Source organism: Contarinia nasturtii, unplaced genomic scaffold, assembly GCF_009176525.2.
Source record: "Contarinia nasturtii isolate CC-2019 unplaced genomic scaffold, AAFC_CNas_1.1 Cnas_scaffold_1500, whole genome shotgun sequence".
Taxonomy (NCBI): domain Eukaryota; kingdom Metazoa; phylum Arthropoda; class Insecta; order Diptera; family Cecidomyiidae; genus Contarinia; species Contarinia nasturtii.
The window spans coordinates 913,683-930,198 of NW_022198836.1; the positions used below are offsets into that span (position 1 = coordinate 913,683).

Genomic DNA, 16,516 nt, shown 5'->3' on the forward strand with positions numbered 1-16,516 from the left:
GCATTTATTTACTTAAAAAATCGCAATAAATAAAGCTGCATTCAAAATGAGAATGAGTTTTTTTATCCTATAATTTACCGACACAAACTACTGATAATGAGATAATTTATAGAACAACGGTTTTTTATTGATTGTTTTATTTAATTTCCAAAACGAAACGAAACGAATCTCTTTTTAAGTAAAAATTAAAGGTGACAGTTTTGTGTATTCTTTATTCGACATCTTTGTGATTTGAATTTACAAGATTTCCATGAGGTTTTCTGACATTCATTCAACATCCACACAATATCACTCATACAAATTATTGCAATTTTGTTAATGATGTATGATAGTGCTACAGAAAGTAGCACCGTGAAAATCTCATATTTAAATGTCCTATGGCAAATAGAAAAAATTTGAGAAGAAGTACATGCATATATAAACTATTTTGGGTATCAAAAAAAAAACATAAAGCACTCATTCTACGCGCAAACTCTCAGTCTCCGTCTTGTAAATGCATTCCACAATAATTGATATATTCTAGATGAGGTAAATCAATCTGGTGATTTAATGAATTATTTGCGCTGTCTTGGACTTGATGTATTTGACTTTGGGCTTTGTTTAGCTGAAACTTTGCCATTTGGTGAATTTGGCGATTTTTTCGACTTCGGCGATTGTTCTGTATAAAAATAAAAATAAAAGTTAACACATTTTAAATCAACGATATATTTCAACAATAGTATGATGTAACAAAATACTTACGAATAATTTTCAATGTTTCTTGTGGCAACCATTCATAATCAACATCGCTTGAGTTTGTTGTGCCAGTTTCAATGGCTTTGCGAGCAACTTGAGCCCGCTTACGTCTGCCTACCGATCCAGCAAGGAATTGTTGACCCAATACAAGAAGTAAAACGACAATAGCGGCCAAGAAAACGTACAAGAAGAAAGTTTCACCGTCGAGACCCTCATCAACTTCAGTGATTTGAACAGTTTCGTTGAAGACAGATTCAGAGAAACGGGCACCATTTGCGTCACGATAGTTTAGAGCGATATTTAATCCAAATGGACGTCCGGCAAATGTTTCAGATGGAAGGAATGAATAAGATACGGTGGCTTCATGGTTTGATTTCACTTCACGATTGTACGAAATGGCCGAAAAGTTTTGAATGAAATAGTTGAAGTCCATTGGATAACGGAACGATGCTTCAACACTTTCTACGACAAATTCATCAAGACCTTTATTCAAGAAACCAACCAGAAATTCGACGGGCAGTCCGCCTGGAAGTTCGAATGGATTTCCTGGAACATGCAATGGTTTTGTGAACAACAAATATGTGTCAGCGTCGGGTGATGTTTTCGATCCAGAATCATCTTCATATTCAGGTGTGGATGCACCATCATCAGATTCAACATCAATTATGTCATCTTCAGCTTCAGCTGTTTCAGTTGCATTTGCAAATATGTTGTTATCTGAAATTTGAAAGAAAGTTTTATGCAATGATATTTTCTGAAATGCATAAGATATGATTTTACTACAAGAGAAAAAAGATGACTGAAATTAAACTGTGAAAATTTTAAATAAATTTTTTTCAGCTTGAACGAATTAAAGATTTGCAATTTACAAATCATGAATTTAATGATGATGTCTATCATAATTGTATATTAATTATCAAACATTAAGTTATGTATGCCACGTCAAATAGACAAGTTTATAATGCTTATGAACTAATTTTCACTATAATTTTATTTCATACTCACCATTATTGAATAAAGAAATCAGGGATGGAAGCACCAAAAGGGAAATTAACCAAAAGTATTTCATTTTTACAGGATTTATTTTTATTTAAACCAAATATTATTTCAAAATCTTTGTAGAGAGAAAGCCTCTTTATTGAGTTGTTTGAAAGGTATCTTAATGTTCACTAAACCGGGCTCAACTTACACACGGCGACTTTACAGTACAAAGTGAATGTGAACAAAAACGTCGTGGAATATAGCATAGAAAGTCAGCGCCAACATCGTTTACGTGGAGTTTGTCATCATGATGCATGTAGAGAAGCAAATGTCATTTTCTGTCAAATGTCAAAATTTCTCCAAACCTGTTAAAGTTACCAGTTAAACAGAATTCTTCATGTAAATCGACCTTTATTCTAGTGTCCTACTGTCAATGAAAAATTTCAGGAAATTGATAACATTTATATGAACCATTTATATATTGTTATGATTTAGTTATATTTATATTTCGAATTGAAAAATGGTTTTCAAATGTCAAATAGATAGTTTCTTGCAAGAGGTAAATTTTTATCTCAACATATTACGTGAATTACATTGAAATTGAATACCCACAACACCCAACAATCATTTGTTTAAAAGAAGTTTTTTTATTGTAGTATATAATACTTTGATGTACTACTAAAAATGTCTAGTTAATTATTTTCTATTGAGTTTGAATCTAAAGTTATTCTATGTGAACCCGCTTCGCTGAAGAAAAAGAGCTCCAGCGGTAAGGACGAATGTGTCAATGGATTCAATGTTGTGCTGGAAGACACTATTCTTTTTCCAGAAGGGGGTGGACAGGTAAATTGAGTGAATATTAATTTACATGCTTTACCAAAAACGTAATTTTTATTATCGTTACTGTGAATAAAAGCCTTGCGATTTTGGCTTTATGAATGACAAGCCGATCATCGATGTACAGCGAAAAGGAATAGAGGCCCATCATTTCGTGTGTGATTCTGAAACACAATCACCTCCATTCAATGTTGGTGATATTGTAAAGTGCAAGATAGATTGGAAAAGAAGACATGATCATATGCAACAACATTCAGGTTAGATGAAAATAGAAATATTACCAATACTTATCAATTTATGCCTATTTGTATTTTAAAACATTAGGACAACACTTATTATCGGCCATATTGGAACGCGAATATAATGTGGCAACAAAATCGTGGTGGCTAGGAACTGAACTTTCATTCATAGAGATCGATCCAAAAATTAATCTTACTGCCGCACAAATTGCAAACATAGAAAACATATGCAATGAGTTGATTGCAACATCAACGCCAGTTTCTGTTCACACTTTGACCGATAAAAATGAAGCTGATATTCCTGCCGAGGTAAATTATTTGTGTCCAAAAACTAACGGCTATTGAGATTGAACAAGTCATCACACTTATCAATTTTTTCTAAAGATCACCCGAGCAACCAAAGGCTTACCTAAAGATCATGTTGGAGATATACGTATTATAGAGATAGAAGGAATTGATGCAAACATGTGTTGTGGAACACATGTTTCAAATTTGGCCCAATTACAATGCATTAAACTACTTAATCTTGAGAAAAATAAGAATCGACAATTCTTGAATTTTTTAGTGGGTAAACGCGTTTTGAAACGTCTTCAAGAATGCATTGACCGGGAGTATGAATTTAATACAATCTTAAAGTAAATTTGGCTTACACAATATAATATATTATATCATTTTGGTAAAATTGATTTTTTTTTTACATTTCAGAGGCGGACCTCAATGGCATATCGAATTAGTGAAAAAAATTCAAATAAATCAGAAACAAAATCAAAAAGCTCTTTCATTATGCTTGAAAGAGTTGGCAGTTCACGAGGCAGCACGGTTGAAACTAATCAATCCTCAGCCAAAATGGTATTCATTACATCGAAAAGATGGTATCGATACCGATTTTATCAGTACATTTTTAAAAAATGTACCGGAAATCAAAAATGCATCGAATGGTTTATCACTTTTGTTCTTGACTTCTGCGGAAGAAAGTGGCGAGAGAGGCAATATGATTTTGTATGGTGATGAAAATGTCGTTGCTGATTTGGGAGACAAACTTTGTGAAGTATTAAATGGTAAAGGCAGAGGCAAAGGTCAACGTTTTCAAGCGAAAGTAAACAATCTTTTTAAGATATCCGCATGCGAAAAGTTAATAGATGAATACTTTAACCACAAATAATTGAATTATTCGGAATTTCTGTACGAAAAAGTAATCAAAATAAATAAAATAATCAGTATTATGCATTTTAACTGGGATTAATGGTAATGGTAACTTTGACGTTCTTACTGTGCTCATACTATAAGATATCAAATTTGAGAGATCGATTGGCAAACAACATCGATGGTGTCGAGTTGCTTACGTCTAGTATTGTTGTAATAACATTTGGAACAACTTAAACAGAAATGAAGCATATAACAACAAAATATATAAATATCGAATTGGTCAACGAAGCGTAGCCACTGATTCTTTACAAAAAAAAAACACATATTGCACTTACGTAAATCAAAATTATTGAAAATACATAATTTACATTTAACGAAAAAAAAACTTCCGGAAAAAATTCTTCACAAAAAAATCAATTTCGTCACGACTTTTTTCCAATATCGAATTATCAATTTGTAGAACAAGCGCAACACATGCATGGTTCAATAAGCATCGGTGATCTCTTAAATTGCACGCATAATGTGACAAGAGAAAGAAAAGACGAAGAGATTAACTGTAAATGTGTTTCTATTTTAATATATTTTTTTCATTCAATTCCATACCAGACGAAAACTTGTTTTCGAAAATCAAACAAAAGAAAAGTGAAAATATTTATCATATTCCTCTTTAATGACATTCTACTACACAATGAGCAACGATGAAAAGGCCGTTTTATAAAGATATGCAAGTGTGCTAAGATGTTGACGCTCTTTACTTATAATGTGTGCAAAATGTTCCCTTTCCACCATGGTTCTCATGATTCTCAAAGAAAGTGATATAAATAAAATACTAACTTGTGCCCGCGGCACAGTTATTTGCATTAAATCAATCGTACAACATGGAAAAGTCGGTTCATTTTTTTATTTTCGGGGTGTTTTTTGTTCAGTCGACTGTATTTGCTGTCTTCTCTGCTGAGTCTGGAGCAAACGAAAAGCCAAAAGCAGATAAATTAACAATTAGCATTGATTCCGTTTCGCAGAGGATACCACCACAAATTGCATATTTTATTCCCGACAGATTGTTTAATCGATCCTTTGACTTTAATTTCAATCGAAATGTACCACAACCGCCCATAATAAATATGTGGCCACCAAATGATCCACGCAATTTCAACCAGACGTTTACAACCTTCAACGTAACCGATTTAATGATGTCACAGCAGCGACCGTATCGTTTTACAGCTATACCAAAAAATGAAGTACGCACTTTCGTCGAGGACGATCCAGAGACGGCTTACCAGAATTTCAATTATCAGATAGATTTCGCCAAAATTCCAGATAAAGAACCGGATTTTAAACGCTTCGAAAGTCTCAACAGAGAACGTGAAACGGTGAAACGAGTAAAACCGAAGAAGAAACATATCAAACGACCGGTTTCCACTAATTACGCAAATACATCGCCAAACATTCGAAGTAGAATAAAATACATTAAAATCGATCATGAAAATAAATTCGAAGTTTCAAAAGATAAACCTCATACAAGTGATAGTGGTAGTGGAATTTATAGTGATGAGCTCGAACAAAATACATCCGAACGATTAAAACTTCATAACAATGGTGCCAAATTAAAGAAATCTCGTCGTAAAATTAATAAAAAGCCACAACATTATTCGATGATTAAACTTTCACATCCTACATCGTCGAGTATTGAAAATGAAAGTGGTTACAGCTATGATGTTGTCAATACCGATGAAATGGATCAATATCGTATGGATCACACAAAACATAAGAATTGTGAACATCCAAATTCAGACCTAACGGAATTGCCTGAAGATGAAAACGAAAGTGGAAATGTAAATTTTGAAGAGAACACAAAAAATAATGTGAACAATAAACGACCGAAAGGCTTTGCTATTTATCTAACAAAGGTTATTAAGCATCCAAAACCGTACCGAAGTCTTCGAATGGATAAGAGTAAAACTTCTCACGAAGATTTTGTACCAACACGAATTATGTCCTCTGTGAGAGGATTTAAAAAGATTCAGCACAAACCACGAAAAATGCACAAGCCCACGATAAGAGAGCGCCTACGTGAATCGGGTGCACACATAGTATATACTGAGGATGGATATGAAGATAAAGAATACGAACATGGTGTTGAAGACAAATCACTTGAATATCGATCACGAACACGACGCTCAACGAATCCGAAAGATCTTAAAGGACAAGAGCTGCTTGATCATTTGGACAATTTGATAAGAAATGTTTCGGATTATTTGAACAGCAGTGAAATTATACCAGACACAAATAAAAAATATCCTCTATACAATAAAACCGTTGAAAGTATCAAAGATTCACCTATTAAATACTCGGAATACGCAAAACCAGTTGTGGATGAAAACTATTCCAGTGAATTATACGAATCAAAGGCGGAAGATTGTGAAGACTTGGATGAACAAATTGACTTGTCAATTGCACACAATACCACAAATGGTCCCAAAAAACGACTTGGAAATTTGGAGAATAAATTAATTTGTTTAAAGCGAAAGTTATTTGGTAAAAATCCACTGAATAATCCTCTGTTTCAGGAAGATAGTATATCACAACCAAAACCTCATAATATGTTCACAAATATTATGCAGGAAGCAGATAGCATTCAAACAATATCAGAAATTGTACATAGTGATGTAATGGATAACATAAAATACAACTCTTTTAACGAAAATCAAAGAATCTTCTCTGACTACGGTGTAAGCGATAGTTTTGCGGTTGGCACTTTTAATTCAAATCCAGTTACGGTAAAGCCCACAAATAAGTTGAATATAAATGAAAAGTACTTGAACGCCCACAAAGAAAGAAATAATATAAGAGGAAATCCATCTATAAATAAAACTCCATTACCGATGTTTAACCTGTACAATGATCCATCTCAATTAGCACTTCTTGATATTACAAAATATTTACCCACACCATCGTATTCATCAACAGAAAGTGATGATATTCCATTACAAACGGACTTTGTGCCGATAGTATCACCATATTCAAACTATAATAAAAGGCCAACCATGACATTGACATCGTCAACAACAGCAAAAACGACAACCACAACGACAACAAATGTACCCATCACACAACATTACCACACACATTATGGTACAGTGACGAATATACGTGGACCACCATTAAGAAGGATACCGTACTACAACAATCAGCACACGAATCATCGAACTCCCATGAAAAATATTTTTCTGTACAAAAATCATCGACCAGTGGCTGTCGTACATATCGTTCCGAAGCATTCCACTGCAAAAGTTTAATTCCTCTCTATTTTTTTAAATATTTATTAACAAAAACTGTAGTTTTATTTTTCATCCCATAGTTCAAGATAGTAATTAGATAATATTATCTTTTTTTTATTTAAAAAAAGATGTGAAATAAAAAATGAATTCTAGTTCTTCTAAATATAGTTCAATTAACTTCAATTATCATCAAAATTTATGAAAATTTATATCGAATTGTATAAGAAGTGCGCAGGCTGGGTGCACAGTAATTTCCAACACAAATTAACACCGAAAGTTTAGTTTTCTTTTTTATTAGAAAAAATTGAAATAAAATACAATCGTTTATTTCTTGCAAGACATCAATGAATAATACAATACCATCACCATAGAAATTTGTTTCATGTCCATTCATTCAGACTTCGTTTCCTTTAGAAGAAGATCTGCAATTACTAACATTTGTATATCACTTGCGCCACCATAAATTTTTGTTATCCGGGAATCTCGATATAGTCTTTCAGCTTCACCACTCATATATCCTTTTGCACCAAGTATTTGAACACATAAATTTGCGTTGCTGCTTGCACAACAACTTGCCGCAAACTTTGCCATAGAACCTTGATAATATAACAATCATTTTATAATAGTATGATAATATTTAAGGGGTACATGTACTTACTCAATTTTCGAAAATCTTCGTTACTATCTCGTAACATTGCGGCTTTCCACACTGAATGTTGAAAACATGAATTAAGACGTTTCGTATCAAATAAAAATGTAAAAAGTTTTACTCACACAATAAACGTGCTGATTCTAAATCAATCGCCATTTTCGCCAGTTTACTCTATAGGTAATAATGCAGACGAATAATCAATAAAGGAAGAAGATTAATTCTAAAATTTAAGCTTTACCTTGACCAGTTGTTTATCGCATAGTTTTTCGCCGAAAACTTTCCGGTCATATGAATACTTTATCGCTAGATCAAAAGCAGCCTGCCCAATACCAATTGCTTGGGCAGCCACCCCAATTCTTCCCAGTTGTAATTGCTCCATCGCGATTTTAAAACCATTTCCAATAGCACCTATTACATTCGAATGTGATACTTTCACATCATTTAGGCAAATATCGCAAGTCGATGCGGCCCGAATACCTTTAAAAAAATAAAACAATTAGTTGAAATGTAATTTAATTTATGGTTGATGTGTTAAACCTAATTTTTCGTTCCGAGGACCTAATTGAACACCGGCTGTATCCAAAGGAATGATAAAGGCAGTAATGCCATTGTGCCCTTTACTTTTGTCCGTGTATGCAAAAAATACGCCGGCTTTGCCTTCAATCGCCGAAGTTACCTAGGGATGATCAGAAGAAAAATTGCATGAAATGGAAGTAATGGAAAAATATTCGAAAGAATGGATAGCATCAGTTACCCATGCTTTGTGACCATTTAATTTGTAGCCATTTTCACATTCAGTCGCTGTTGTTGATAAATTTGCCACATCTGAACCAGCATCTAAGAAAAAAATTTTAAAGAAAAAATGGTTAATTTCAAGTAAATTAGAATTAAACATTCCAATTTACCGTGTTCGCTTAGCGCAAAAACTCCGATTTTTCCTTTTGTAAATGGAATTAGGAATTCGTTAATTTGGTCAGGTGTTCCATATGTTTGAATTAAATTAGCATAAAGGCAATTGTGGATTGAAGCAATTATTCCTGTGCTTGCGCAACATCTCGATAGCTCTTCTATAGCCAGTGTAAATGATAACAAATCATATCCTTTACCACCGTACTTTTGATCAATACAAGCGCCCATTAAACCCAGTTCAGTCAACTTTCCAATTTGTTCATTGGGAAACCTGCAGAGCATGGTACATTAAAAATTATTTAATAATACATGTGTTCATACATTTACGGTTTTTTGATATTTACTTTGATAATTTATCGTGTAAATCTGCCACCGGTTTTAACTCTTTTTCAGCAAATACTCTGCAAGCATTTTGAAATACTTTATTTCTTTCACTCAGAAATGTGGAAAATCGGCGTTTAATAACAAACATGGATAAGAATAGCAATTAACACAACTAACTATTATTATAAATAATAAAAACATGAAAAAAAAAAAAAACTTTTTTTCAAGCTTATCCAGCGGAATCAAGTGAAATTTTTGATGTCAGTCAATCAGCTGATTATATATGAAGGTATTTAAAAATGTTTATCAGTTATGAGTTTTCATAGTTCTGTCAATGGACGGTGTAACGAAAAAACCGCAACCAACTTCAATGCATTGTTGTTTATATGTCAAATATTGTTGAAGTAAACAAAATACATAGTACGCCGTAAACAATTTCTATTTTGAATTATTTTTTAGTTATAAACATGGACCTTACGAATTTAACAAGTGTTATATTTAACGATGTAGTTAACGATACACATGTGTGCTATCATTTAGTTTATCCCAAAAATTTTAATCTGGTGAAAAAGACAAAAATCGTTCCGCAAATTAGCGGACAAACCATATCTAAGAAACGAAGACGTCGCGGTAGACCGCGAAAATCGGACGACGAACACCGTGTGACCGATGAAACCGCCATTGATGACAAATCGGATGATAACATTGTTCAGTTCAAAAGCACTAGATATGGTAGAGTGTCAAGACCACCGAAACATATGAGTAAATTTGTTGATATCAAAGATGCAAGAGTATCTGCCACAACGGCACACGAAATCCAAAATTCAGAACCTCAATCCGTTCCCGAACCGAAAAAAATTCGCAAAAATGTTGACAAATTCACTTGTGGTGTTTGTAAAAAGGTAAATATATCTATTTCCGTGTGTTTGTATTTATGTGATTGGATTTAAAGTTTAAATTTTCAATTCCAGGTGTATTTGGGACGAAAAAAACTGCTTAAGCACTATATCGCATTTCCTGATCACAAAGACTCAATTCAAAAAAGTCAATCGCAAACGAACGGCCTTTCGAATGGGACAAATAGTTTTCTTTTTGATGAACTCATGAAATTTGTGGGCCGGGCATCACAGACCGAACGAATATCAATGTTCTTGGCAGAAATCTCAAATTTTGTTAATACTGTTCATTTAATTAAACCAAAAATCTTGCAAACAGAACAAGGCACACATCCATCGACTGAATATTATGTAGATAAGAATGTGTCGAAAATTCTCGAATTACCTGAAGGTTTGGTTCAACTCAACGATAAAGCATTTGACGATAACGTTCAACAAAACAATAACACTTTCGGACCGTATATTAAAAAAGACCAACCGAAATGTTTAGATAGACCAACAGACATTTCAAATTTGCAACCACTCGGATACAATTTGAATCTCTTTCCGCAAGTCAATGAAGTTAGTTATGATCAAATCACTGATAATGCTGTTGAGGCGGAACTTGGAAAGTCTAGTGGAAACGATTCTGTTGGTGATTTAACACATGCAACAGACATACCTTTAGATATGTTTTCATTCAACAACATAAATAATCAACAAAGCTGAATTTTTATGAATGAATATTGTTTATTTAATGATAAAATAAAATAAAATAAAATAGTTTTTAATGCATTTTGTTTGCGGACGTTAGATGTGTAGACTTTAAGTTGATATCGTCTTAATTTATATATTAGTATTGCCGGCACAATGAATAATAACGGCACGTCCGGAACATTTAAATTAGAACTAACAGATTTCATATTTCGAAGATTTTTAAGTAGCTTTGAATTCATTATTATTGTAGCTTTCAGCTAAATCGAGCTTGCACGTATGTTTCATTTATTAATTATGGATATCAAAATAATCTTACTGAATACCATGATTGAAATAATTTAGTTCAAAATAATGATCGTCAAAAACTGCTAAAAATATTTTATACCTTAAAATCTAGCCGTCGTTGTGTGCATCCTTATTCGACAAGTTTGCAAAATTAGTATTCGCCTCTATGAATTAAATTTCAGCTGCATATTCGGAGCCCAAACTTAATATATGCGATATAACATTATTGATTTGAAGCATTCCAATTAACTTGGAGAAAAACAATTCTTCAATAAGATCAGAATCAAGAGAACGCAACGAATGAACTTTAAGTAAAAGTTTTAGTAAACGACTGAAGTCAAACTCCATCTGTTTGTGTTGCAAATAGCCCTTTATAAACATATCTTGTATTCGTTCAATTTTAACACGTTGATTTGCGTCCATTTTGCGTCCATTATCTGTTCAATAAATATGAAATTATTTATTTCGTTAACAACAATTTTCCAAATATAAACCAACTGCATTTACCTGTATTGAAAAGGATGATGAATCTAAGAAAAGCAAACTCAAAATCATCCAAGTTCATTTTGTTTAATTCTTGAAAGATGTCATTTATCTTCCAAATATGTTCAGATAGTCTTTTTAGTTTGCTCGGTTGCATTTTTTCTTGTGTAATTGCACTTTCAACAATGTTTGACAATGAATTGATAACGGTGGGAAGTGATACAGAATGTGAAGATTGTGCGTAACCAATGAAAAACAGTTCAATCCAACAGTTTTGCAAGAGAAGTGCCTGTGTCTTCACGCTTTAAAGAAATTATGAAAATATTATGTTCTACCACAATTTCTCATGTGTCAAAATCTCAACTCACCTTAACAAATTAAATGCATGAAACTTTTTAAACCAGCAAATCGATAGGAGAAAGATTCTACTGCCAGTTTCACAAACGTAATGCATGTTTAAGTAGTTTGGCACAAATTGCGGTGCCTGTAGATTAAAAATAATATCCCTCTCGGGAAGCATCGGTCCATCAGAAAATGAACTCATCTCATCCTCGAACTCATCAATATCATCATTATTCGATGATATACAGGAGTCAGGATCATTTTTTATTGAGTCGCTAAACTCATTATTGTTTTGTCCTTCAACTTGTAAGCTTGAAATGATTTCTTGTGCTTCTGCAATTATATTTTTATCAATAACAGTTTGCAAGACATTCTCATTTGGAATTGTAGATTGAGAATTTGTAGGCATATTGTCAAGGGAGTTGTCATCAATTTCACTTGTTCCACCACCAGCATTCTCCGCCAAACCGGCCAATGCACCCAATCGTTCATGATATGAATTTGTAAAGACTAAAATAAAACGTTAGTTTTTTTTTACAGCTTGGACATCAATAATACCAATATTATCATTGATAAATCAGTTGGAATGTACCTTGTTGGGCAACATTTGATGTGAAATTCGCAAATATGTGTGCGGGCAAAATACTGCTTAGACTGTTTATGTTATTTGCACCAAACGATTGTTTTCCAACGTTGGCACTGTTGCTGTTTGTATTTGATGCGAATGTATCGTTTACATTATGTAATACACTGTTTGTCGATGATGTGACCTCTTTTTTCTCTAACAGGGGCTTTCGTTCATGTTGAACAGCTTGAAATTTAATTTTTGATTTTTTATCAATTAAAAAGAATTTCGTTTTTTGTGTACATTTTAAAACTGAAAACATTGATATTTTGATTACGTACAATCACTGCGCATTCCGCATGCCAAGCATTTTTGTAGGCGACAATATTGGCATCGATTTCGATGGTGTTTTGTGATTTCACAGTTCATGGTGCCACGACACTGATAAGCTAATTGCTTTCGAATAGATCGTTTAAAGAAGCCTTTGCAGCCCTCACAGCTAATTGCACCGTAATGACGGCCACTTGCCCGGTCGCTACATACTAAACATAATTCCACGTTCATCATATTAGGCACACCAGACGATGTGTTATTATTGTTTGCAGTCACTTTACTATTATCGTCTTGCTTGATTTTATACAAATGCTGACTTAGGTCATCGTTGTTTTTCTTTTGTTCCATTTTACTTTAAACTCACAGAGTTTTTGGCATGGAACTTATTCTGACCATAAATCTAATCTCAATTTATGTGAAATGTATCTTCACAATGAAATGAACAAAAAAAATGATTGATAAAAGGTGTTTTTGTTTGATCTCATATCGTCTGTGACAAGAAGTAAAAATGGCGTCTTTACATACGTCTACAAATACGATTGACAGATCGTAGATTTACATTTTTGCCACCAGCGCACATTCGATCCTCTGCTGTATTTTTGTTTAAAAATGTACTTATCAATTTGAAAAAATAATAAAACGATTACAGTTGTCGGGTACTTTACGTGAATATGTGATACTTTATTGAGTTTCAATGCATTATTTTTCATCTATAACGTGTGGCTATTGGTGCTGTTATCTCACTTAAATGCATCAATGTTGTTTTTTTCTTCTTTAAATATTTCATTCATTGTATGTTATGAAACATATTTTAATGTCGATTTTTTTCCCAAATATTTTCTATTCAATAATAATTTTCTAATAATTTATTCGACATTCATATTTTTGGCATGTATCTGCAAGTAGTTAAAAATTGGTATTTTGGCATGCACTATGAAATTTCACTACATCTCAATTTCGTTATTTTGCATTTTTTGTGAAACAACTAATTTGTATCGTTTGCATTTATTTATTTGCCGCGATAGATTTCAATAATTTTATCTTGATCGACGTATTCAAAAATATGCGGTGCATCCATTAAGATACCAACGGTACCAGCGGTAGTAACAATGAAAAATATGTAGAGCTGAAGGCGATCGATTACCATTGCAACATATTTCCAATCCTCACGAGTCTATAAAATACAAAACGGGTATTTTTTAAATGAAATAGCTGGATCGAAGACATGAATTTCTTTTACAAACCTGAATATATGAATCTTCGTTTTTCAAGTGTTCAGCAATAAATTCCACGGCTATAATAGACAATAAGTAATAAAATGCCATATTATTTGCATCTATTTAAGGGAAAAAAATGAGTACATACCTTCAGTTGCTTTACTTGCTTCGGGCGAGAGTATAATTGAATCTGAACTCTCGCTTTCCCTGCGATCCCCAATTCCACTTATATCTCCACTGTTCAATTTGCGATTAATCTTACAGTTTGGATGATGTAAATCGGACAATTCCATTACTTCCATTTTGGATGGTTTCGAACCAATTGCACTAAATATATTTATACATTAATATTTTGAAGTTTGAAAATACAGGCGTTTTTATATCGTTTACCTGATATGTTTTGGCAATTCTGTTGGAGATCCATAGTTCGGCTGAGGTGGCATACCTGGGGGTGAATGACAAAAGAATAGAAATGATTTCAAAAAATCCAAATAATAATAAAGGTAGCATACTCATTCCAGGTATTGGTTGTCCAGGCATTTCCATCATCCAACGTAGGCGAGTTTTTCGTGGCCGTTTCATTACGAGCATTGTTGGTAAATAATGTAAGAATACGGTTCGTATCCAAGATGGCATACGATGAGTTCTCGGTCCACGGAAATTCCAATTGATAATTACAACGGTCACGAGAATTGAGACGGTGTTCATAATAAAAGTGAAGAGCAGATATTTGGCAATCAAAGGTAAAACTAATGATGTTGGCGGCAAGATTTTTGATACCAGCAACAGAAACACAACCAGTGACAGCAAAATACTAATACCAAGTGTGACCTATTTCATTTCAAAAATGACAAATATTATTGATTAATGTCTTTTAATTATTAAAATGTTTCTACATATATTACATACCTTTTCACCAGCTTCTGCTGGTAAATAGAACACAAGAACGCAAAGAAATGAAATGAGAACCGTTGGCAAGATTAAATTCACTGTGTAGAATAAGGTTTTCCGTCTTATAATTATATTGAATGTTATATCAGTTTCTGTTGGTTGTCCGGCATTTTTATACACATTTAAATATGCTGGTACTTCGATTATGTCCCATGTTCCAGATTTCCAATAATCACTCAAATCGACGAAATTCTTATTGTTATAGAGTGCCAACGATACTTGATCTCCATTAAACGTCCACGAACCAAATTTCATAACACACATTTGTTGATCAAACGGGAAATACCGGACATCAATTGTGCAGGAGCTCTGATAGATAGCAGGAGGAACCCATAATACTTCACCACTTATTTATCAATAGAAAAAAGAAAAATTAATTGCTGAATGCAATCCACAAAATTATCAACAATTTAAATTGTCCAATTTTTCGTAATAATCTTACTTCGGATAAATCAAGACATTGGATTTATAACGCACTTCATAATTTCCGTCAGCGCTGTTCATTATTTACCAATGAAAAGAGAAATATTAATTTGCGAATGAAACTGAATGCCATTTTATATTGTTATAATATAATCTTACTTGTTGAATAAAACAATATCTGGTTTCCATACTTTATCTGCATCGGTGTGACATTCAAATTAAATGAGAGAATATTTTTAATTTAAAAAAAAAAAATTCAAAAAAGAGTTCAAATAAAAACTTGCCTGGTGGTAATCGAAGAACTCCAATACCGCCATACTCAGATTCATCCCATTGCAATTGATAATCATTCCAAACCAATCGCAACCAAACATTTGATTTCATAATTTGGTTTTTTTCATTCTATTTAATAAGATAAAATGTTAGGTCTTATACATAGGTCATTGCATAAGCTTAAACCATTGATACATACAACGTTAATTAATTGCACAAAAGCCAATCCAAATCGTACGTCAACTGTTTGGGTCATATTGTGCACAGGGCGAATCAATTTGTTATATCCACGAAAAAGGTCTCTTACCAAACGTTCTTCATCCTCTGACCCAAATACTAAAAGAACCAATTAGTTGAATATCATTTTTCTTTACATACATTTTTTGAAAATAGCTTACCGCCGTAAAAACACAAAATTGTGAACAATAGAACAGTCGAGTATTTCAAAAACATTTTTTTTATTATATATGAATAAAATGTCCAGATTTAAAAAAATAAAAAACTTCCACGCAAAATAAAACCGAATAAAAAATGGGTAACTTGGAATTATTCGTAAGAAATTGTTATGAAATATTGGAAGCACATTTTGATATTCGATGTATTTGAACTATTTCTATTTCAATAACTGAATTTCACCAAAATTATTTTACGTTTTGAAAAAAAATGTTAAAAATTCCTAAAATTTCAGTATTTCCAATGTGAAAAGTGTATTCAAATGTGAAAAATGTAATTGGGTGTACTCCTCTGCTTGTTTTCTTTGGCAGCAATGAATATCGATTTTTTTACAGCGCAAAATCACGCATAAAAGCATCATGTCGCTCATCTCTTGAGCTTGCATCGGGAGAGCAGCGTGCGTTGACATACGACATACGTACACATCCCAAAGCGTAGCTGCTTTTTATCCATGCAGCATTGCACAACAGTATCAAAAGCTATTGTATGAAAATTGAA

The 16,516-nt window shown here is 33.0% G+C and overlaps 6 protein-coding genes across 8 annotated transcripts; 2 read left to right on the forward strand and 4 right to left on the reverse strand.

The window, feature by feature from the left end:
* Positions 1 to 102: 102 nt before the first annotated feature.
* On the reverse strand, positions 103 to 1,957 carry LOC116346335 (translocon-associated protein subunit alpha). The gene is made up of 3 exons (XM_031776323.1): positions 1,741 to 1,957; positions 742 to 1,452; positions 103 to 658 (listed from the first exon to the last, which is right to left on the reverse strand). Exons 1-3 carry the CDS (start codon positions 1,802 to 1,804, stop codon positions 555 to 557), a joined length of 879 nt encoding a protein of 292 aa, XP_031632183.1. The 5' UTR covers positions 1,805 to 1,957; the 3' UTR covers positions 103 to 554.
* A 205-nt stretch (positions 1,958 to 2,162) lies between these two features.
* On the forward strand, positions 2,163 to 4,029 carry LOC116346351 (alanyl-tRNA editing protein Aarsd1). Of its 3 annotated transcripts, none has more exons than XM_031776345.1 (6): positions 2,163 to 2,275; positions 2,428 to 2,559; positions 2,633 to 2,810; positions 2,878 to 3,101; positions 3,177 to 3,427; positions 3,498 to 4,029. In XM_031776345.1, the coding sequence occupies exons 1-6, from the start codon at positions 2,237 to 2,239 to the stop codon at positions 3,952 to 3,954; spliced, it is 1,281 nt and encodes a 426-aa protein (XP_031632205.1). In that variant the 5' UTR covers positions 2,163 to 2,236; the 3' UTR covers positions 3,955 to 4,029. The 3 variants fall into 3 exon arrangements, with proteins under 3 accessions (XP_031632205.1, XP_031632208.1, XP_031632209.1); XM_031776348.1 differs by having other exon boundaries at positions 2,470 to 2,559; XM_031776349.1 differs by having other exon boundaries at positions 2,181 to 2,275; positions 2,441 to 2,559.
* A 3,451-nt stretch (positions 4,030 to 7,480) lies between these two features.
* Positions 7,481 to 9,373, reverse strand: LOC116346387 (short-chain specific acyl-CoA dehydrogenase, mitochondrial-like). The gene is made up of 8 exons (XM_031776408.1): positions 9,122 to 9,373; positions 8,774 to 9,048; positions 8,623 to 8,705; positions 8,406 to 8,544; positions 8,107 to 8,345; positions 7,991 to 8,039; positions 7,875 to 7,925; positions 7,481 to 7,812 (listed from the first exon to the last, which is right to left on the reverse strand). The coding sequence occupies exons 1-8, from the start codon at positions 9,247 to 9,249 to the stop codon at positions 7,607 to 7,609; spliced, it is 1,170 nt and encodes a 389-aa protein (XP_031632268.1). The 5' UTR covers positions 9,250 to 9,373; the 3' UTR covers positions 7,481 to 7,606.
* Positions 9,374 to 9,533: 160 nt separating this feature from the next.
* LOC116346389 lies at positions 9,534 to 10,908 on the forward strand. The gene is made up of 2 exons (XM_031776411.1): positions 9,534 to 10,003; positions 10,073 to 10,908. The coding sequence occupies exons 1-2, from the start codon at positions 9,569 to 9,571 to the stop codon at positions 10,703 to 10,705; spliced, it is 1,068 nt and encodes a 355-aa protein (XP_031632271.1). The 5' UTR covers positions 9,534 to 9,568; the 3' UTR covers positions 10,706 to 10,908.
* On the reverse strand, positions 10,713 to 13,189 carry LOC116346388 (nuclear hormone receptor HR78). Its single transcript, XM_031776409.1, has 5 exons — positions 12,710 to 13,189; positions 12,396 to 12,614; positions 11,830 to 12,313; positions 11,486 to 11,763; positions 10,713 to 11,415 (listed from the first exon to the last, which is right to left on the reverse strand). The coding sequence occupies exons 1-5, from the start codon at positions 13,047 to 13,049 to the stop codon at positions 11,150 to 11,152; spliced, it is 1,587 nt and encodes a 528-aa protein (XP_031632269.1). The 5' UTR covers positions 13,050 to 13,189; the 3' UTR covers positions 10,713 to 11,149.
* A 521-nt stretch (positions 13,190 to 13,710) lies between these two features.
* LOC116346337 (acetylcholine receptor subunit beta-like 1) lies at positions 13,711 to 16,318 on the reverse strand. Its single transcript, XM_031776325.1, has 11 exons — positions 15,964 to 16,318; positions 15,765 to 15,901; positions 15,577 to 15,694; positions 15,452 to 15,488; positions 15,312 to 15,365; positions 14,828 to 15,215; positions 14,431 to 14,749; positions 14,309 to 14,363; positions 14,067 to 14,245; positions 13,946 to 13,995; positions 13,711 to 13,875 (listed from the first exon to the last, which is right to left on the reverse strand). The coding sequence occupies exons 1-11, from the start codon at positions 16,016 to 16,018 to the stop codon at positions 13,711 to 13,713; spliced, it is 1,557 nt and encodes a 518-aa protein (XP_031632185.1). The 5' UTR covers positions 16,019 to 16,318.
* Positions 16,319 to 16,516: the final 198 nt, after the last annotated feature.